This window comes from Pogonomyrmex barbatus, unplaced genomic scaffold (genome assembly GCF_055798465.1).
Source record: "Pogonomyrmex barbatus isolate J1 unplaced genomic scaffold, ASM5579846v1 scaffold6, whole genome shotgun sequence".
Classification (NCBI taxonomy): domain Eukaryota; kingdom Metazoa; phylum Arthropoda; class Insecta; order Hymenoptera; family Formicidae; genus Pogonomyrmex; species Pogonomyrmex barbatus.
The window spans coordinates 6,719,950-6,744,396 of NW_028297160.1; the positions used below are offsets into that span (position 1 = coordinate 6,719,950).

Below are 24,447 nucleotides of genomic sequence, written 5' to 3' on the forward strand. Positions count from 1 at the left end.
TCTTTCATCAGTATTATATGACTGATGTGATTGACGATCACTGTCAAAATTATTTTAAATTATTTTTGTGAGACTTTTTGCAATGTTGTCCTAATTTTCGAATTCGATTCCGATGAATTAATTACATCACATTTATTATATCGTCTTTAAAAATATTAATTGAACTTTTTTGCTTTTAAATATCATCCTATTTCTAGTCGTTATTTGTATTCTTAGTATTCAGCAATCCTAACAATCTCTCTGAGTATGACGCATAATTTACTATGGAATCTACTTGTTAGTTAAGTCAGTGGAATTTCCTTTCATGATCTACAATAGGTTCTATAATGATCTACAATGCTGACTGATCTAACGAGATTTCTAATCTATGTTTTACAAGGTTCTACTTGTTAACTAATTCAGCGGAATTTTTAATTTACAACTTGCAATGGGTTCTATTTGCTAATCAAGTGAAATTTCTAACCCGCAATCATCCGAAATTTGAAAAATGCATCTTAAATATGATTTAATTCACGAACTCACTAGCAATTTTTTATTTCTTTCTCTTTGTTATATACTATTAAAGTCAATTCTTCTTGCCATGTTGGACCTACTACTTATTTCATTGCTTTTGGCAAATTTCAGTCAGAGGTCGAAAAAAGAGAAAAATTCTTTTAATTGCTGGCTCATTATCACTAGATAGATTTAAATATTGTCACGCTTGTTTTAGAACGTTTGTAGAACGCGTCATTGAAGTAGTTCACGCGATAATAAGCTATAACGATTATTAACATTTTAATTGAATAAATTTACTTGCGTGATTTACACATTTGCGTGATATAGTCGCGTGATTTATTAGTATAATCTGCTTACGTAATTTTTCTACTCAAAATTATACGCAAAAACATCGAAAAAGTTATAATAAATATTGTAACGATTAATTATTAGAATAAAATAAATTTCGTGTTTATCAAAATGCATGATTTCTCAGAATTGAACTAAAGTGATTCTAATAACTGGATTGATTAATTCTTTTCTAATTATAAATTAAAGTAGAAAAAAATGAAAGAGGAAAATTCTTGTACTATTCAACATGATTAATTATTCTGATTATATTTTTTAGACCGATACATTAATAAGTCCTGTTGCAAGATGCAATTGCACTTTATATAATATGAATATAAAATCATGAACATTTAGAAACTAATAAACGAGTTTTGTTAGCACAAACTGACAGAATATTTATCTGTTTCGTATTTATCCATCTATCTGATTACGCTTTAATCTTCGAGTGTTATTTTAATTTCATTCTGGAAACAATCAACATTAGATATTTATTATGAATGACATAAGATCCAATGATATATTTCATATTTTGAAACGTAAATATATGCTTTTAAATCATACTCATATATTATCTGTATCAAAATTATTTTGTATCCAGCACGTTAGAAAATATTTTAAAATTTTCTCAATCTGTCAGATTAAGCAAATTATGTATCGATGAAAAGTGCGAAATACATTCGATTCAATCGCGTTAAAGAAGTAATTATCTCGAAATATATTATTTATAATTTTAAATTATAATTTTTTAAATTACGATTTTCATCTTTTATCGTTTTGATTCTGCGAATAAATAAATACAAATATATTTCTTTAAAGCTGCCGGCTTTAAGCAGCCGCACTAATGTGTTTACGAATTGTCAATAATGAGAGTTAAATATTTGTGTGTAGATGATTAATAATTAATTATCTATTGAAATCATTTCGTAGCATCGAGAGGTGATACGACATTGGAACAATTCGCGGCACTGTTCGATCAATGTCTCGAGACAGCAATACGATTGATAGCCTTATAGATACTCTTTGACAGGAGGGGAGGGGGGGAGGGGTACGCAGCACTGCGCTATGTGTCGTCAAAGCAAATACAAAATGTTGAATCGAGCAATTCTTCGAAAAAGTTTAACGTTAAACCGGATTAAAACATACACCAAATCCAGTGTATACATACAATCGCTGTATGTCGTTGCTCGCGCGCGACGCTAGAATGTTTTGGAATTGAAATTCTTTTAGTTCGCAGGACTACTAATCGTACTCGGAGCGTTGTGTTTACATACGACCGCCGTATTATCAGTCGTACGATGATGTTCCAATAGTCAGGTAGTGGCATGAGCCGCTTTGTGTTTCATGTTATTTCTCGTATTGCGGCAGATACGTTCAACGCGATTATTCTTTTTAAGCTTTTAATGATTCTTTCTTACGTAGACGATCAATCAATTCCTATAATTATTTGTTTATATGAGAGCGATTCATTGACACAGATACATGTTTCGCACAATTTATTTATTTAAAATACAATTAAAACACAATTCTTAAGATAAAGAATGTGTAAGTTAAAAAGTTAATTATTAATATTTTATTTCAACATTTAAAATAGTAATCATTGTATTTGATGATATTTCGAATATATATAGTTTAATTTAAAATATAAAAGACAAAAATGTTTCATGAATTTAAATATATCAAGACGACTTTATCAAAGCAAATAAATTGAACCCGCTTATTCTTTTCATTTACCAGTTAATTTATTGGGAAATATATTTAATATATTTTAATAAATTTATGTTAAATATCTTATAATTTTAAATTACTTCTGACAAATAGGTTATTATTACATATATAAAATTAAATATTTATTTAATAAATAAAGTTTATCTTTGTTATGATTGTATAGTTAATTAAATTAATTTAGAAATGAACCTGTTATTATTACGCTTTTGTAATTAAAAAGTTTATGATTTTAATAAGTCAAAAAAGTAAAACGTCGTAAAAATATCACAACGCATTTGCTTAATTTATTAAAATTATATAATTTTACTTTACTCCAAATATAAAAGTTTGGAACAAATTATATTAACAAATTAATTATTATATTTTGATTAAAATGAGCTTTATTCTTCAAATTTAAGCTATTAGTTCTCACTTTTATTAATCTATCTACTAAATAATTTTGCTATAAAGAATACATATACGGAATTGTTCTCGTATTACTGTCCATCATTTTAGCTCCTCCGCCGTCACTTCTCGTCCGTGATGTATGCCACGCGCTGTGTTCAAGCCACTTCCTGTCGTAACTTGTATCTCTTTATTTTCTGTCGCAGGATATCATAGCTCACAGCACGGGAATGGTGTTCCACGTCATAAACCTCGTCGTGATGGTACTGATGCCGATGGTGGTCATCCACGTGAAGGATTCCGGAATCAGCTTGGGTAAGCACCATTTTACGTATCGTTTCATTCACGAATTTTGTGCACTCGCATCCACACGCATATTACAATACTTACATGCCAAGAATCGATTGGAGTAATTTGCAAACGTACATAAATAATGCCTTCGAATTACCCTTGTATCGTATAGTTAAAATAATATATATATATATATATATATATATATACGGTTGCTATATATACGATGAGGTGCAAGTTTATGTAGTCGTTTATCGCAATTCTCGAAACCATTTATGTATTCCCGAGCCTCGCTTATCACGCGATAATCCGTTTTTTTTTTCCATGACATACGATTAATTCGTGACCCGCTTGTGCACGTCATGTTCCTTTACTGGTGCGCGCACATCATTTTTATGGTTTCACGAATATATACGGAATCATCATTCATAAAAGTGTTGACGTGAGTAAATCCTTATACAACAAAGTGCGTACAGTTTTTTTTTTCAAAACATATTTTTTTTTAATTATGTTGTGTGTCGCAACGTCCTAAAACATCGTTATTTCTAATGAATTATACACATATTTCTATTATGTGAAAGATTAAGCTACATATCGTAGAATTATGAAATAATTTGCTTTTAATATGTTTGTCATTTTTATGTTTATTATGTGGCGCCACATTTATTCTCGGAGGAGAGATCCATCAAAAATTCTATTTAAATGCAATATGTATGGTCATCCGCGCAGATCGATGCATCGAGGGGCATTGGGAGAATGGGTAGAGTTCACATGCAAATGCAATTACTTCATACTCTCTTTTATCTACAACTTCATGAGTGAACCCGAACCATTCGTCTCGCGTTAACTTGCATATTAAGATAAACGGCAGTATTTAGATGTTTTAATTCTCAGTTTTAATTTCTGAATCGAGAGTGCGAAATATCGAATTTTGTGTAATCTCATTACAGCGCGCGTCATCAATTAAATCAGAGATCTAATCGCAACCTGATTCTTCGGGATTGCGTGTCATGGCGTCTTTTTGTTCGAAGAAAAGTAATTAAAACGTAACTACGTTTGCGCGAGCGTTAAAACAGCGCGCTTGTCTAATTAAAAGAATTTAAATTAATTCTTATGGTGCAGACGCACTCTGTAAGCGAGCGATCGATTCGATAGGTGTATTGTCGCGCGCGGCGATTTAATTTAGTTTTTCAATCTGAATGACGAATAATCGCAAGGAAAAAGTCGGAACTTTATGGAAAATTGTCTGGACTTTAATTAAAAGATCTTTAATCGGAGTCGGCGGGAGGTGCCGAGCGTAATAAGCCAATGTTCTTCCGGTAATCCCCTTCGCATCGGCACTGCATTTTTTAATATTCTCTGTCATTTACATATTTCATGTAGAAATTTGATGTAGAAAACAGGTGAATTCACATGAAAGTTTTCATTGATTTTTCAAGCTCCAGATGAATCGACGTGCGTCTCTTCTATTCGTTAGAGCACTCGAAGAAAGAAAAAAATATCTTGTATGTGTATTGCCAACTTTATACCGTTACCCAGCAGTATCTCCGTCATTCGTCTTTTACGACGCTTCATTTCGGTTAAAGTTAAAGAAGCTTTTGATTCTGTCGCGATATTCGGCCGTCAGTCTCCGATATAGTCGACAGCAGAATGGGAGAAAAGATTTGCCGATTTGATCGCAGTTTGGATAAAACGGAAGAAGCTTGCGGAGAATGGAATTGTCAAACTTCGAAGCATTGACAAAGAAAGATCTTTCCGCTTTACGGAAGATACATTCATCTTGTGGTAGAGTTAATTGTATACGTGCGCGACGAGGTTGAATTAGATGCTTTGTGCGCGCGTTAGCTTTTAATAGATTACCGATAGGAAGTATTTAAAGACGAAAAAGGAAATAAACGGAATTAAAAACGGTAGTTTTTTTTCTCTCTCTTATACGGAACGACGTATACGTCGTCTCGCATGTTGAAAATATCAATATTCTTTATTCCTCTTTGTCGTTAATGTTGATTTTATTTTTAAAGTTCTTCATATAAATGCGAGATAGATAAATGTCGAGTTCAATTGTTATTATATATAAATAAATGCGGAAATATCTGCGTTTGAAGACATTAAATTGCGAATAATAAGTTCGCGATCGTAGAAAGTTTTCTTAGCCGTTTCTTTGCGGCCACGATTTCACACCAGAGAACTTCCAGATTGAACGGTAATGGATGACAATGAAACTTCAAAGTTGGATCGAAGCTTTTGAACTTTGACAGGAGAACATATGACCTCCTATCATCGGGGATGCAGTGTAGTCGAAAGTGAAGGATCGTCATGCTTCGAACTCGCGAGATTTACTTCGCTACTACGAAACTGGAAGTGTTACTGTTCGAATATTGGAATGTTTGAAAACTCATTATTTGAATAATTATTATAGGTCACTTATCGTAAATTGATTATTACAAAGTATAGCAATCGTATAACAGTATTCTCTATGTGATCAATTCTAAAAATTTATTAAGAAAAAAACCGAGATCCAGAGCAAAGTGGCGTTTTAAATTAGATTAATTTACGTATGTTTAATCAAATTAATTTATGTACGTTTGCATACGAGTAAGCTGAATATATAAAAGGTACCGTTTAATAAGAGAGAAAAGGAGAAAGACATTACTGTTTCGCCAGACGTATAGGATGTAATACTTAGGAAGGAAGCATTCTCGACAAAAATCTAAGAATCTTTGACGAGTGTCCAAGAAATCCTTAAAAGCCTTATTCTCCCTTTTTATTTTCGTCCGTAAATCGTCGCGGACGGGCATCCCAGGAGAATCCTCGTTGGCGCGAATGCGTCTTTACGTTCCACCTCGCGTAAAGACATCAAGATCCCGGTGTCTACGTGAGTGAATACACTTTTGAGTGCACACTCTCGTATACGTCGTCTCGCATGTTGAAGGGTCGGGCATCTCGAGCAAAGGAGCGACAGAGGAATACTATCGGCGACGCAAAGAAAGAGAAGCGAGAGAGAAAGAGAGCGAGAGAGAGAGAGAGAGAGAGAGAGAGAGCGAGAGAGAGAGAGAGAGAGAGAGAGAGGCTTTCCATGAAAGAGCCCGGGTCGTCCGAACGCTTGAATCAAAGCCACTGCACTCCCGCTCGCAAAGCGTACTCGGAGGCTACGAGAAGTTTTAAGAAGCGCTTAGACAGTCCAAACTCGTGCGAATCTTTGCCTTTCGCGCCGCTGTGGCTTCCAGCTTCCGCTTGCGCTCTCATATTATCTAGCTAAAAGGATCTAGCTGCAGTGAATTTTTCTTAAAGGCCAAACGTATACATTGTCCTATTTATATTGGAGAATCTTTTTAGTTAATCGTATATTATAATAGTTTTATTTTTATCTATTGACTATCACTATAGTCAATTCATTTTTTATCTATTTATAATAATAATCGTGTCAATCCTGTAATCATTTCTATTAGAATTTTATTACAAGCAAAAAATTAATTTTGCAACAACTTTCGGTAAATTTATTGTTAAATGAATTATTTAATCTTTTTGATTCTACTCGTTTATTCTATCGAAACGTAACGTTTTTGCATATCTATCTCGATAATCGTTGTTACTTCGTGCACACGTAGTGATTGTTTTTTTTTTTTTTTTTTTTTTTTTTTCAAATGCGAGCACTGAACGATTTAATTCTCCCAGTCGGGCTCCTCGTCCGGTCGAACGGCGGGGTTAAAATACGCAAAAAAACTACAGTGAGAGAGCGCGGAGGGGTGCGTGACACGTAGCACATTGCCGTCGACCGCCGTAATCACGATGGTCGATGCGAAAGCATCGTCGACTATCGGACGTCGAATTTCGCTCATTCGGAAGTGCTCCTACATCGACAGACGAGCGTGCCGTGTTTTTTTTTTTCTGTTGATATTGCGAAACGTGACACCCAATAGAAACGCGACGGACGTCCCATAGCCCTTTTCACTAACGCTCTTTCTCGCTCCCACGATCCGTTTGTACGCGTCCCGTTGTCGCTTCCTCGCGCAGCAGATAGCCGCAAACGCAGTAAAAGGCGTCGAGTGTTTGCCGCACAGTTAAGTGGTACCATATTGTCGTATAGAGAGGGTTCTCGCCTTTGGTTTGACAATTGGGCACGTGTCGATGTAAACACAATCGCATCCGTTGAAAGCCCAGTTCATCGAAAATGAAAGATCGTATGACAACAATTGTCAGTGGCGAGATTATTCTGTTGAATTCATCAAAGATATATTTTGCATCAATAACGCATATATATATATATATTTTTTTTTTTACAGATAATACACATACGCGAAGAATATATTTATATTCTGACTTCAAAATGTTATGAAGCTTTTGTCGGTCGAGATTGATTCAGTAGAAAAATCGTTTATTGGTCAGACAAAAACAGAGGCTTTATAGTATAGTACTTCTAATTAATCTTGCATCTCTCGTGGCTTGTAAAATAAACAGTTTTGGCTTATACGTTTGTTGATCGAATATTCGACAAAGTTGTTATTAAATTGACCTAGATGTGGCTTTCCGAAATTAGCTTGATGAAAATGAAAAGCTTAGCGGCATGTTATGTAATTCATATTACAAATTATATTCCATTATCGGGATATAATACATTTTAATTAAATTTTGTATACATTTTAACGAGGAGAAGGATTCTCTTCTATTTGTCCTGACTGATGTTAATTTACGTTTATTTCACTCGGACTTCTGATCAAATTATTGTATTCACTTGACAACATATCTATTTATTTTTCGTTACACTTGTGATACCTATTACATGTCCTTTTATGGTGTTTCGTTATAATTTTAAGTGCGCTTTTCCCAAGTTCGGAATATTTGCTTTTCCCGGCTTTCGACCGTCGACGACTATCTGGCTCAGCGCAATAATCTCTGTACATCGCGCGCGAGCGCGAATCCAGTCACTCGAAATTACCGGCCCGCCCTCGTGGTATTTGCAAATTCTTGCTGCACACTCTTCGCGGCGAGCTGTCACGAGCAAGCGGACATACTCGAGCGCACATATAACCCGGGCGTTCTAATAATTCTCTGGCCCCGCGCTTTCAATTTCGCAGCCGATCCATAAATTTGTCCCCCAAGTGCGTACTTCGCGCGGGCATTTTGCAGCCATAAAGGTCGATTCGCAAACACGATGGATACGATTCGATGCAACTAATATTGATATAGGTCGACGAGAGTCGACGCGAGTTTAATATCTATCCTTGCAATTTTGTTATATACGCGATAAACACGAGAGGACACAGGCGGAAAAAAACATAGGCGTTGTTCGACATCGGTCGCAGCGTACATCTGTGGCAGACACTGAGTATGCATTTATATGCGTGAACCTTAAGTTTGCATTTACCGAAGAGAGAGAGAGAGAGAGAGAGAGAGAGAGAGAGAAAGAGAGAGAGAGAGCGAGCCATCCTTTCGGATGTGCCGCTAACAGGGCACGTAAAATCTCAGCGCGGTGGCAACCGCCAGATGGAAATGCAATATCGCATCCGGCGAAACAAAGGCCGCGGTTGAAACTCTTTCGCGAATTAAGGCAGGCGGGTGTGTATTATCCGCGCTTCTCGCTTACGCGGACGCGATGTTCGCGTTAACGTGTCCGCGTTACGATGTCCGCGAACGGAAATGTCTTCGCCGTATATTATTACGGTCTCCTGACGCAAATGCCGCGATATTCCCCGCGCGCTTTCCACCAGTCGCCGCGGCATTCGTTGCCAACGTTAATCCTAACATGAATAAGTAATTAGACGAGGAGGATTCTGCTGCGGAATAAGAAGTAGAGATTGCGCTAGATGGTAATAAAAGTAAAATTTTGACGTTTCATTTAAGTTTCCGTGACTTTTTTAAACGATTATATCTTCACGTACATTAGAAGTGCTTATATTCAAAAGAGAGTAAACTTAACGCCAGGCAGACAGGCGTGAAATAGAGTCGAGTGTTTTTCAAACAAAATAAATGAGATTTCTCTTTTTTATTTGATAGCAATAGTACAATAGTAGCCAATTCAATTCTTCAATAGTAAATGAAGTCAATTCAATTTTTCAGCTTGTTAAATTTATGCTACGAGCTTGTTACATGATAAATCGTAACACGCATTTTTGCAAGCGTCACTTTATGCATGCGCAATGCGTTTCTGGAGGATGGAGGAGGAAGATCAGATGAAGTTGTCGCGCTCCCCTGACAAACACGAAGGCTACGCGCAGGTAAAAGCTTTACGTGAAACGGAAATTACGTTCGAACATAGCCGGAAGCACGAGCAGGCGGACGCCTTTCTGCGAATTTTGAATAACAAATCTGGGTCCGCTACCTAATTTGACGAGACCCCCTCCGTCTTCTCCGTCCGGCTCCCCAGAGAGGACGGGTCGCGTGGAATAACTACTTCGTTATTATGCTTTAATCTACCGGCGTCTACTTCAGTAAATGAGAACTTCCGCCAGTGAATAACGCGAGGAGTCTGAGATTAATTTCTGTCATGCATGCAGTAAATATCTTATATTTTGCTCGTCATCTTTTTCGAAAAGGAGAATACCGTTCGGCGATGCTTAGTCATTATGCTTAGTAATTGTCCTTAAATACATTTGTCGGTAAACGTGGGAATTTAAAAAATACAATTACGTGATTTGTGTGCGAAATTACGGAAAGGACGAACTCTTATTCCTTGTCCTTTCGTCAATAATCTCCCGTCGTCGGGTTGCCTTTCCTTACCGCATCATCTACGAGCGCTTCCGTAGATTTCGGTGCTCTTTGGAATTACAAATTATGCAGCGGCAGTTCTTCGGCAAGCCAGTTCTCCTCCGATGAGTTCCACCGGAATTACAAATTGCACGTCCAGACACTCGGCTCTGTGTACAGAAGGGTCGCGCGGAGGCGCTGAAGGATACTGTTGGTTTAGGCAGCGTTGAGTGGGACAGGTTGGGACAAAGGAGCGCAAGGGTGAATCAGATTCGGGTTTCTCCCAGACTCCCCGTCGTTCGTACGATCGACGTCGGAGGCTCAACATGGGAAGATTGCTCATCAGAATGTTTGTACATCTCTACGGGAAGTTGCGAGGGGTTGGTACATAAATATAATTGAAAGAACAGAAATAGTTGACGACACGTGGCATTAAAAACGAAGGCAAACGAAATTTCACGGATGGCGTTGTTTGTTTCCGGCAAATTTTATGGAGATTGTCCGGAATTTGAGATCTTTGTCTGCGATAATTGTAGTCTTGGAGAAACCACAAATCTCGGGAAATTATCTTTAGGGAGAAAAAGGAAATAATGCTGCATAGATAAATATAGATTTTATCTCCAAAAACAACATTTTAAGAAATATTCTTCCAAATAGTTAAGATAATGAGAGAATTACTGAAATCAGTAATACGTTAAATAATTTTTCTTGTTTGCCTCGTGATTTTTCTTGGATAATAAAATAATTTTTTGAAAATTATTTTTAATTAATACGCCAATAAAGCAAATAATTATAAAGAGTATAAGAAATTATCGATTAATATAATTAATCTAATAAATCTAATAATATTTATTTTGCAATTTATTTAATTACATATTTGTAATTAAGAACTAAATTATTGAATTGCTCTTAAAAATATCGATTGTAATTTGATATAATTTCTTAAATTAATTTTTTAAATAATAAAAGTTTAAATGGAGAACGATTTCTGAGAAGGTAATGTAATAATGATATAAATATTTTAATAAATTGTACAAAATAAGTTTAGTTTGTACAAAAAAGAACTGAACGATTTGGTCACTTACATTAGAAAGAATCTTTTTATCAGTTTTAAATAAAATTCTCTTATTTATTGAAGATTGAAATCAATGATTATATTACAAAATCAAAAACGTCAAGCCTTTTTAATTTTTGCTCATCGAAAATTATCAAAGACATACGGTTACATGAATATGAAAGCAAAAGGTAAAGAGAAAGATGCGACATAAAAGCCGCAAACGAGGGTCTATTAATTCAAGTCTCTTTTTATTTTATCACGCGGTATGGACACGGTAGTCATATTCTCCATCTTCAAAGGAACATCGAGTTCGTTCGTTACGCCATTAATTTGTTCGAACGTCACTGTTAAACGTCACTGGAAAGCTCGTCGTAAAATTTACTAGCGATCAGACGAATCGTCGAAAAAAGTAGCTCAACGAAGAAGAAAAAAATCTGTCTCAAATATTGATCCGTATATCTGTGCACGAAGCGCGGTATCGTCTTTGACAAGAAAATTAAAAAAAGAAGGGTTCTCGTACTCTCTCCCTCCCTACACACACACACACACACACACACACACACACACACACACACACACACACACACACACACACACACACACACACACACACACACACACACACACACATATACATATACATATAGACAGATGGAAGAAGAAAAAGTGGCGAACAGGGAGTGCAAGAATTCATTCTGCCGTCTCTTGCGGCGGAACACGTTAACGGGGATGCGCAACCAATTTCGTAGACTTCAAACGAGCAGCAGGTTCGACGTAGCGTGAAATGTCGCGGGGTGATACGAAGATGATATCATACGCATGTGCGTACAACACCTGTCGTAAACCAGAATGACGATCTCCGTCTATATTCGTAAGGACCAATTGAAATTATGTATTCAACAGACATTGATGTTTTATTTTAATCATTAGTAATTATAGTTTTATTTTAATTATTAGTAAAAATTGCAAAATAATTTTGTTTATGCAAATGATATTATATAAATAATTTAAAGTAAATAATATAATTTAATGTATGAAGAGCTTTTTCACAGTGAAGAAAAAGAAATGAAATAATCTTTTCAACTTATTAAGTTTTGCTTTTCCAGCATAAAAATTACAATGGAATATAGTGTGTAAGATACACTGATGCTATTGTGGAATAATCCGGCTAAAATTAGGCTACAAAATTGGTTCGCGCACGGATAATGCGAACGGAGAGAGCAGCATGCTTGCGCACGTTATAGCGGGGACTTCGATGTCGTGGGGAATTCTGTGGAAATGAACGAGTCGCTGTTGGATTTCGTGGGTTCGAGTTTGCCGAGGAGAATCCGCTTTTGCGACGCGATGTCGCAGAGAGGCACGTCGAAATTCCAGTACACGTAGCCCGCGATAATCCTGGAATATTAATACCGACAGCTACGACATTGCGTACTTTCGAATTACATTACTATTTGATATTACACCGATATTTCACACAGGGATAGAGAATTTTAATTCGACGATCTCTCTTCCGGGATATTAACATAGATGGAATCCGATATTCTTAAGTCGCTCTATTCATTCAATAAGTCACATAACTTGTTTGCACAATATATTAAGAATGCGGAAGAAATGTATGAAGTCCGATAAAATTACGAGAGGGATGATTTAATGGATGAGCGAAGAGAGTCTAGTTGTAAATATGAAGTAACATCTGAATTATGTTTATTACCATCGCGTTACAAATTCAGTAGTTATTTTGCACTTCTTGTTGTTATTTCGAAATCCATCTTCGAGAACTTCGAAATCGCTCCGTAACTCGGAGAAGTTTAATTAGGATCTCGTGCGGATTGTTTCGACGTTGCATTGGCGTGCCCCGCGAGTTGCGGCCGGATGCCGCTCGTCTGTCCTCGCGAATTCTACAGGATTCTTTTCCGCCGCAAACATCCAGGCGGGCAATAGCATAGTGAGGATGTCTCGAGAGCGTCTCGCGCGAGAATAGCCCGCATTTCCGCAGGGTTTCGGGTCAGGCCAAGAACGTCGTACCGTGAGTGTTTCGCGCTGCGGAAGCGAATGGTGTCTCTGATCTTGTGGATAGCAGACAAGCCGTGACACGATTCGTCGCGTGAACAATGCACAAGTGCGGTCAGTCCAGCGATTCTGACGTACATTCTCATGTCTTTTCATTGTCGTTTGCTCCAATTAATGCCTCAATGTCACATACATACGTTCCGTTACGTTAAACGTATTGCAATGATGACAAGTGCAATCTTAAAAAATAACCAATAAAGATTTATTTAATTTACGTACACCCTCTTATAAACTGGTATTATTATAATTCGATTTACATAGAAATTATAAGTTTGAGCAATAATGATATATTTTGTGATATTTTCAGTCGATTAGTTGTAATATTTGAGATGCGCTTTGAAAATGGAAATAGCATTACGTTTGTAAACGCGCGAAATGGATGGCATTTTATATTATGTTATACGTTTTGTTTGCGCAAGACTAAAAGCGCGTTGCAGTATGCCGAGAAATCATAGAAAAATAACATTTTCAACCGGAAATTGAAAATACAGAATAGGGAAGGGAGGAGGGGAGAGATCGAAAAACGAGTTCGATGCGCTCGTGTTAGTTGTTCAAGGAGACTTTCGTTCACGCCAACTTTGCCGAAGGAGAAACAGCCTTCCTTTTGCCTTGCAAAAGGACACAATCGGTTTAACATTCTGCAGTTATTTATTGACTTCTCGACGAAAGATATTACATTCTTTTCTGATAATGCACGTATGAGTTTGTTGATAAAATTAATATTTGCAACAACTGCCTGCAAAAAAAAGAGCGTGATCCCATTAATATATCACGATTAAATTTCGGTTATTATCGATATCATAGAATCTCTCTCTCTTCCTCTCGAATCAGTTTCATGTTATTTCAGCAACACAGTTACTCGAAATGCAATGTTCGCTAAATTATGTAATGGTCGAATAATAACATACGTACTGTTTTATTCATATGTTTAAATTAAACTTATTAGGAATGCATAATAAGAATTGGATTTGATAACGATTGATCTTTACAATAAAATTAATAATTATATTCGTGTTTTGATGATATTTTGATACATATTCGGTTATAATATTCGCATATCCGCAATTATTTGAGATATCGAACGTTATTCTGAAACATTATGCAATCGAAAAATTTTGTGGAGCAATCGATCGAAAGTCTCGATGGCAAAGGACTTCGCGCGCACATGCGTGAAACGAATGCGTGCCCCGTTTGCCAAGATCCTTCTTCACGCACGGCGGCCCGGCGAGGTGATTACATCCCCGTGCCAACTGGATATCGTGCCAGAATCAGGAATGGCCCTGAAGGATCGAGAAGTAGGATGGAACGGGCGAAGAAATCGTCAGGACATAAGTAGGGAATTACGCGTGCCGGGTGAATTACGAGCGACGATCGATCCTGAAATATACGTTGCCTGTGTAAAAGGTAAGGCCCCCGAGACGGCAAATCGGGGAGCAGAATTTATCGCTTGCATCCGGTCGGATATCGTCGAAAATAAAGAGTTCGCGCTTTACTGCCCGCATGGCAGCGCTCGAGAGTGAGAAACTTACGTTGCGTCGCGAATTGTTTGTGACTTCTTTGCGGGCGTAACACAAAACGGTGCTCGTGCCGATGATAGATTGTCTTATAATCGATATGCACTTGGAATAATATTTTTAAGTGACAATAGAAGCGCTATTCATTATAACTTACGTAACTTATAATGCGAGTAAAAGGGGAAAGATGAGAGGATATTCATTTGAGATCCAAAGTTTCCCGTAAGAGCTATTTCCGCCGAGATCGAAGTGGTTGCGGGAACTCTTCCAAATTGCCGCGTATAAACATTCGACTGGATAATTCGTCGGCGTTTTATTTAAAATCAGTGAAAAATCGGTTGAAATAAATCATGGAGAATTAACATTTCAGACGTAAAGAATATTTGACTGATATGCGATATCACATTTTCAATCTCCACGTAGTTACGTTCGCAAACAAACTACTGTAAACATGGACATTTTACACGTAATGCATTTCTGGATTAATTTTGGCATGTTGGTTAAATTTGCTGAAAATGCATGGTTGCAATCATTCACAATGTGGTCTTGATTAAATTGTGATAAAAAAGGTAATTATTTATAAACAGCTGTGTACGAAATATCTTTCTCTTTGAGATACTCATCGGTGATGAATAATTTGCTGATTTGTCAAAATAAATTTATTATTTAAAATAACAAATTATACGTGCAAACATATATCGTTTATTATCTACCTAAAATAGATTCGGCGCGAGTCTCTCGGTCCTATTTATTGGCTTCCCAACAACGTGTTAGTTGCGATAGTCAAGAATCGAAATTGCGCGAGGTGTGTGCGAAGTAGTTTCGCGCAGTGCAAGATATAGCTGTAAGTACCGTTATCATGTTGCTTTCTCGTTTCCATCGAGATGGCTTCGAGCCATGCCCGTGACACATCTCGCTCCCGGTAACGCATTGCGCAGAATTATACGCTCCGCCGTTTACCGGTATAATTATACGCCTGCCAAACATTGCGAAGTTTCGACGTGCCGAAATTTTGTAACACGCAACTTCACTCGGCAAACTGATTTCGGCCTCCATTCACGGAAGTTGAGCGCCTACGTTAATTGCATATTGTTTTATTAAATTAATGCACGAGATAACTCATGCCGCCGCATTAAATTAGACTTCTTTGACAATGGCTCGAGCCTAGCAATTATCGGACAGCGCGGAAAAAACGATATACGGGTGATAATGAGTACGGAGAACATGTGTCGATACGCGACAATATCATTCGGTAAATTGGTGAAAAGTGTAGAAACTCATAATCGTCGCATACTGTTATTCGAGATACTCGTTTAATAATCGCCCAAATTATATTTTTATTACATTTTTATTACATTTTTTTATATTTTTAGTATGTATCTTTTTACAACAGTCAACACAATTTTTCTCTCTGATGTCTTCTAAATGTATCAGGAGTTGTGCTGTTATTAATGTACGTAAAATCGAATGTTTTATGTGCGAAATCGAATCTAACATTGAATCATATAATTTGAAACGCAATGCTTTTCGCGAGCACTCAAATTTTTCCGCGCCGGTGTGCGGCGCGGAAAAGCGCGCAGAATCGGAAATGCAGCGCGACGGTCTCCGATTACGATCGCGTCAGAAATATACCGTTTCGCCATGGCAGACGACTCGATCCTCTTTTTTACATTCCCCTTCCCGCCTCCTTTTTTCCGAGAGCATCGATTTATACGCCGGCGCCGGCACGGAAATGTATCGGGCGCTATGTAGTTCCGCATCCACGTGTTGTCACGCCAAGTGCAATGCGCGCACGCGATGCAGAAACGCGCGGCAGCCGTAACATTGTTCGTCTCGACGCGGGCTTCGATACTGCCTGACAAAGGAATTAATCGAATTACATCGATGGGAGAAAGAATATCGGCTTCTGAAATGGGATGCGCGCGCGCTCACGTGTACAGGTTTCCGCGCCACGACACAAAATACGCAGTCGCACGGAAATGAATTCTAGTCTTCGTTCATCTGCCGCGTTCCCATCGCGTATCAGATACTACGAATTCCCGCAGACAATTTTTTATTGCAGAAACAGTCGGGAGCTGTATTATTTAGCAGCGCGCAGTCGATGCACGAACAGCGAAAATTAATTTTGCCGAGATATCGGATCAGTCTTCAGGTTTTTTTCAACATCTTATGGAAAAGATTCAATGGCAATTACTTCGGTCATAATTGTTATATCATGTGAGAATATGCAAATATATCGACAACTTTTTTTAATTTTATATTAATTTTTATGTCTTCTGGTTTCGTATATTTTTATACGACTCAGAAAAAGGAGGGGAAGAGTGAAAAACCAGGGTAGGAAAGTAAAAGAGAAGCTTCCCTTAAGAAGCAATAGTGGCCAAATTGGGAATCAATGTATTACGTGGAAAAACGAAGAACGAAATACAATTTCTCGATAAGGGCGAGTTATCTGGTCCGATAAGATTCTTCGGTGAGTTTCACTGTAGATTGATACCGCGCGCGCGTCCAAAATTCACACGTAGTTTCCATTGTGCTCGCTCACGGCATACACGCGCGATTCTATAAAGAATGAAAACCAGATCGACGATCACAAATGTACCTCAAGAAGAACGTAGTCTATGACATACGCTTTCACATTCGCCAAACAATCCAGTTGATTGCTTCGTTTCAACTGACACGTAAAAGTGGATCTTAATCGAATGGTTTCTCTTTCAGGATATATGGTATGGTAGCGTTTAAAATATGACGGAATTATCAGGCAGTATTAAGAGACAAAAGTAATGTGAGAACGAAGGAGGGAGAATAGAGAAAGCAATATAAATTTTACAATTAATATTTGTATACAATTGATTTATGTAAATACTAATATATCTGATTGAAATTTCAATTTAATATTTAATATTTAATATTTATATAATATTTATTGGTTATGTGGGTAACTTAGTTTTAATTTTGCAATATTAAATTGTAACATTGTAAAATTTGAACTTATTCCATTTTATATCTGAGCAACTGAAATATATTCACTTTGAATGAATATCTCAAAGGTTTTTATTTGTAAAAATCTTTTACGGAAAATGCTTGTATCTGGAATTTTTACATTTTCCGCTTTGTGTTAAGAATGTGGTACGATTTACGTTCCGATACTTGAATGAACTTTCGTTCCTTTTGGAATATTTCTAGTATCTTTCTGCTTTTTCATATTTCTAACCACATTCTGTGTATTGTCACAATAATTTTATGCTGAAATAACAAGTTTATCATTGAGATAACGTTTTACTTTCAAATATCTAAAAATTTGTTCTGTTATATTTCTATTTCTTCTCTTGATTCGTCTTAATATATACGACGCGAAAAATGCGGAAAATCGATGCATTTTGATTAGAAACTATTTTCACGTGCGCTTCGGAACGAAGGACTCCGAGATACTTGAACTTGGCAGACGAGAAAATGTGTCGTCGAGTGTTTCCTCTGTGAAAGGAAGTCTTGATCATTGATCTGGTTCCTTCTTTTATACTTGCCCAGGATAGCGCACGGAAGCGTGCACGATGAAATTCGCCGGGGAATGTTATACCAAGCGCGGTCTCGCTGGAAATTGTGTTTCGCTGTTTGTTCTTCCGTCCGTTCGGGAGCTGACATTAATTTAACCTCGTACGAGGTATGTCTAAAAAGTTCCGCCAACGCGAGCGCGAAACAAAGACAGATGACGTTTGTAGAACTGAATTCTTACCTCACTATAACATTTCATAACGTGCGGGGGTACGTTGAGAGAGAAATAATACAAGTGTCAAATAAAAATGTTAAAAATTTGCATGACGAACGAATATCGAATATAAAATTCTTGTAAAATAATTTTATAAATCTTGTTATATTAACTTAAACGTCAAAAATAATGAAATACAAAATAATGAAATGAGTATAAGCATACGTTTTTATTTTATTCTTTAAAATTTTAATATTTTCGAGTTTCAAAACTGTCTCTCCGGAATATACATTAAAGTTTTTTCAATAAAGTTTTTCTGGATCTTGTATACATATTAGATATATTCTTGTAATTCTTATAATTGTCAAATTTGAAATTTTCTACTTCACGTCTTCTCGAGACGATACTCATGAAGAATAAAAAGATTGAAAATGAGATGGAGCAGGATCGAAAGTTGTAAGTTTCCAAGTACAGCAGTGGTCCATCGGTGAGAACTGGCAATTTCTCAGTTCGACGAACTGTCGCAGAAAATTGAGGAACTATTTTCACGCGTGGTACCGCCACCCCTATCGCGCACCGATGGTAGCACAATACACGTCGACTACGTCGGTTCGCCCTCGACCGTGCAGGATGTATCGGTGCGATAGCTTCGTCCGCCGTTATCGAGGCAGGACATTTTGTCGATTTTTTTTGCACCCAGTGAAATACAGCCTCGATACTTTGTGGAACATACGTGAATTTAATAACCTCGCGGAGAGTGAGAAGTAATTTTTTGCCGTTTCCATCGAACTTTCGGGAGACACTCGAAGGATATCTGTCGCGTTTGCACTAAATAACTTTGTGGAACGGCCCGTTGTATGAGTCTGACTTTAATTCCGGCACTTTGGACGAAGAAGCATGTCCTCCTGTCGAAAACAGAACGAATAGCGGTGAATCTTTGAACAACTTCAATCTGACTGTCCATCGCCTTTTAAATTAAATAGAGCAATTTTACTTTAAAAAATTAATCTAGCGATTTAATTTTTTTTTTTAACTTTTGTATTCTTGTTAGGAAGATTCATAATTTTTAAAAATTCAGGAAGCATTTCTCTTCAAACTTGAATAAATTTATCGATCGCTAACCTTTCGTGCGGTTATAAATAATGGACCATTTTCTTACGAATTATTTAAGTCAGCTTGTAGTCTCTCATGCGATGAAACTCTCGTGTCATTTTGCAAGAGAGCGTATATGCGAGGAATATGCACGTCACGACATTTGGCAATTACCTCGGCATGTATGAGCATCGATACGCGGTGTATGATGTCGCCGGTTTGCCCGGGCGAATACTCGTGCGAGGACAAGCCATAAACGGTATAAGCGGCAACGAGCGGCGCACTAAAACGCGTCCTGGGACGCGTTTCGACTGTTGAACATCTAATGCATCAGGAGTTGTCGAGCAGTATCGAGGCGGACTCCGGAGGGTTCGCGTACACTTTAACATATTAGAAGGTTTCCCACTTTACGGATATCGATGCCTATAATTTTACTCGGATAATAATCGGATACTTGCTATATTATCGTTTTTAGTTTTTCATTTTTTTTTTTTTCGGAAGCTTTACGAGGACATGTTAGCTTTGACGGGCAATGGGAAGCGTCAAAGAGAAAAGCGGAAAGAACTATAAATGGCGAGGACCCGCTCGCGTTGTCAGAATATACCCGGAGGATAATTTCAACCCCCCTTTTCACCGCCTTACGGTATGCCTGAGCTGTTTAGCTAGCATGTTACTGCACATGGCCCTGCGGGGACGGCAAATACACGCATCGGCGCATATTTCGCGGAAACGCTTTGGCGCTTTCGTGCGTTGCCGACGAGCATGTATACATTAACGTACGATACCATCGCCATGTAATATTTGCTTCGAGCTTTCTCGTTTCCCCATTATCGCCGTCGACATTGTGGCGGGGGTCTGTCGCTTTCGATGGCTTCAACGATTGTGATTTGCGCCATCGCTGCCACCGCCACCGCCATTATCGCCGCTGACTGTTATGTGCACGTAACCAACGAGCTGTTTATCTGTTATTTTCCTGCTCGATAGTCCGCAAACTAATTCCAGCAGAATGAATGGAAACGGTGCACTTCTCTCCTCGTCGATCTGTCATCGTGACGTTTTATTTTCTCTCGCGGTGTATTTATCGAATCTACCTTCCTGCCGGCGTCCCAAGGAATTAATAGCGCGAGTACGGATAATAAATTTTCCATGACATCCCGGTGCGCGTTGGCGCAGGTAAAAGTTAGGACGCAGGTAGGACGCGGGCGCGCCGCAAGAGAGCAAGAAAGGGGTAGATGGAAACGGTTTCGTTCCGTTAAAATTATATCCTTTTGCCGGTGCGGAATCTCGCCGCCTTGTCGGCGGGATCGGGGGATAGCTTGGTAGCAGGCGCGATTTAATTAAGATACGAACAATCCGGAACGCGAAGGAGGCCGCCGGCACTCTCGATGGAAATATCGGAAAATATGAGGATCGTGCCGGCGTTGCCTTCGTCACGGCGTCTGCAGTTTTCCAACGGCGCGGTTACTGGCATCGCATAATAATACGGGCATTCCCAGGATCGCAGCGAGAACATTCGTCGATAATTAAGTCGCCGCCTGCCGTTTGTGCAGACTTTGCGGAAGAAACCTACGATTACTATACACGCAGTCGTGTGCATGCGGAAGTGTGAAATCTCGTCGGCGATCGATCGTGACGACTATATGGTACCGCATGTATCTCCGCAAGAAAAAAAAAAAGGAGACCATTACGCTGAAATTTAAGCGAGATTTGTAACAAATGCGCATACACGCGTGAAACAAGAAAAGATATAAACAGGAAAAGATATAAAAAAATATTAACTTTACGAGATCCCAAAAATATTTTACTTTTAATACTAACTATTTTATGTTATGTTGTTTCAGTTGGCGCAATGTATGTGTGTATGCTGTACGCCATACTCTTCTTGAAGTTATGGTCGTACGTACAAGTGAACATGTGGTGCCGTTTGAGCAGTCGAAAGAAGACCACGCAAGGCAGAATGAGACGTCAGCTGTCTTATAATAATCTTCAATGTAAGTATAAAACAATGCACACGTGTATCCTCTTTATAATAATGTTTTATTATTAGCACGATATTAACGTTCCACCTTAACTTTCTGCCTGTATCCGTCTCACGTAATAAATAATAACCAATACAATATTTAATATGCAGCACACACGCGACGTGACGTGCCATACGCGATTCTATTTTTATATTAAACCCGAAGAAGAAATAAACGGAATGATATTTTCATCGTTTATTTTCACAGTTTATGATTTGCTTTATGTGTACCATCCGCACGCGCAATGACTCTATTAAAACTAAAAATACCGAGTACGAAAATATATCATTTCCGACGTATACGAGAATGACGATCTTTTACGTAGCGCGCCGCGTGCCATTGTTCCCTTTTTATTTTTTTTTACGACGCTATAATACGTCTCATCGACGCCGCCGAAGTCATACCAAATGGATTTCCGCTTCGGATGGAAAGCCGACCGGTGTAAATCTTCATCGTTGCGTGCGTCGATGTGCATATGCGCGCGGGTAATGCACACATCCAAATAGTGCAAACACGTCCTACGAATCGGTAATCCTGCACTCGCGGTATTTGCCCGCTCCTGAAGGCGCGTACATAGCGTCGTGGCGTACCGCATACCGTGTGTGCGATCCGTTTCCGCGTGTGTGTGTGTGTCTCATTGTAAAAGCATGCATGTACCTATATACGTATATATAATAGTATGTACGCACATGATGGAGGAGAGGGGAAAATAATTTTCACCCAATTTAAACTCCACCGATCGGGCGTGCCTATGTTTCCGGTGTCGGACGCGCCGTGGTATATCGATTATTCAGACCTGACCGGCAAAGTCAAATTACACGAGAGCGCGGTCTTTCTCCCAATAAACTCACTCACCATGCGGAATATTAACCCTTTTTCCCGTTCTCCCTCTGCAGCTATAGCGACGGGTAAAGCGTCGAGCCCGGTGCGTTTGCACTTTTAATCGTGATTGCGCAATCGTTCTACGCGCCGTGACGTGACGGAGTTGATTGGTACGTACGCCGATCGCTATGGATTCCGATCGCATTCAAGAATACGAATGCACGGTGATTTATACAATTAAATTTGTTTTGCACGAACATATCTCTCTGAAAGGGAATCATCAAACATAATTAAATTATTAACATAGGAATTATTTGAAATGTGTTTCTTGTTTCTTTACTTACTTCATTATAAGCCATTTTAAAAAATAAAAATTGGTTTACTAGACTTTTTTGAACGTGAGAAAGGGCGATTCTGGATGGCCTCGCGTGTGCATGTGCTCATGCTACCAATTACAAAAGTACGAGTATGCGATAAGCAAGGTATTCACGCTTCATCGAAGCGAGAATTTTCTGCGAGCAATTTTCAACTTCTCTCTAAATTTGATTCTCGCCGGCGCGTCCAGGGATACCTCACGCTACGTTTCGTACCGAAAATTAAGATGGATATTTTCCGATGTGGACATCGGTGTATTCACGTTCAGCGTTTCGTTCGTAGCTAATTAGCCCGTTATCCACCCGACCGACCCGCCCCATCCTTTCGCCGGGGAGAGGGCGTCCTAATTACGGTATAAAAAGTAGATGTAGTTTGATATAATTATCGAGAGCCCGTGTTCGCGCGCGACACTTCGGACTCGCTCGTAGGTTCATCGCGAAGCGACGTGACGGCGACCTGCCGATCGATCGATAGACAAATGCAATCGACAAAAGCCCGCCTCGGGACTTCGTTATTACGACCACGAGCTCGTGTAATCTAGCGCGCACGGACGCCGTGTAATTTTCGCCCTCTCCACCTAACCCGGACTCCTATGGCACGTCGTATTATTACGTCCCGTAATGACGACGTAGAACCAATCGCGGAGCCTGTAACGTAGCCTCGTATATGTATCGCGAAGGTGGAGCACCCCTCGCGTTTTTGTTCATCACGGCTCGATCGATCATGCAAGAAATGGAGCTTTTCATGGGCTGTCGCCTGCCCCCAAAGAACACCTTTTTTAGTAACATCTATATAAAGATTGAGCTCTCTCTTTAAATCTTACTTAACACATATCACACTGTTATAAATACAGCTCATTTACAATAACGAATAATTTTTTTTTAATGTATCTTTGTGTTTTGATAGTAATATATTGAGTAGAAACTTTTAATAATTAAATGATTAAACTTTCATATTTAATATGATGGCTGATTAAGTAAGTATTATCTTTGGAAAATGTTTAAGCTGAAGTAAATGAAAAAAATCGATAGTTAATTTAAGTGTGTACTTAATTGGAAGTAAAGATAAGTGTCGCGATGTCGATTTAGATCAACGTATGTCGAGGGTACGAGACAATTTACGAGTCTGTAGGATTGCGTGACCAAAGATCGCAGGCAATCGCATCGATTGGCGAAAGCTTCTTCTTCTTCTTCTTCTTCTTCTTTGGTGTCGGTGCTTAATTTGTGAGACTTCTCGTTCGAACGGCATTCTCGTAAGGATGCTGCCTCTTTCGTCCTTGTACTACTTCTCTGCCGTTCGATATCGATCCCTTTTTTCGCTCACCGCGCCAGTTTCGAGATATATGAACGAGAGTGGGCTTAAGCGCAAGGCATCCCTTGGCACAAAGACGAAATTACGTCGGCCCTCGAGACGCCCTCGGGTCGAGATTGAAAAAAATAGAAATTACACCCGTCGCGAACGAAAGCCCGCTCGATCCTGCTGCGTCCCCATGAGATTTAACCCCCTCCGACGGCTAAGATCTTTCCATCCCTTTGTGGCCATCCACGAACGTGATAGGAGCCACTAAGGAGCTCCCGAGAGCGTAGATAGACGAATCTTAGGTAATCGCGGAACGCGAGGTTGACCCTCGGTTAACGTAAAAAATTCCTGCACATTCTTTATCTTTCTTGATTGATATTATCTTTTATAGCTTTAATGACGAGAAATGACGAGAAAATGAGGAGAAATATCGAAAAGAAATTTAAAACGAGATTTAAAAATACAGATATGATATTTTATTATTTATTATGTTTATACTTGCAATGAAAGATATTTATAGTAGCGAAAGAATAAATGTAAATGAAAGAGAGGATAGTCATCCGATTAGTAATTGAAGATGTTCGA

General features: G+C 38.5%; 1 protein-coding gene across 1 annotated transcript in view; it reads left to right on the forward strand.

The window, feature by feature from the left end:
• Positions 1–24,447, forward strand: part of mdy (diacylglycerol O-acyltransferase) — a 95,439-nt gene that overhangs the window by 45,669 nt on the left and 25,323 nt on the right. The window contains exons 5-6 of the mRNA XM_011632441.3: positions 3,141–3,249; positions 21,187–21,336. Of these exons, the coding sequence (XP_011630743.1) occupies positions 3,141–3,249; positions 21,187–21,336 (259 nt within the window). The remainder of the gene's footprint in view (positions 1–3,140; positions 3,250–21,186; positions 21,337–24,447) is intronic.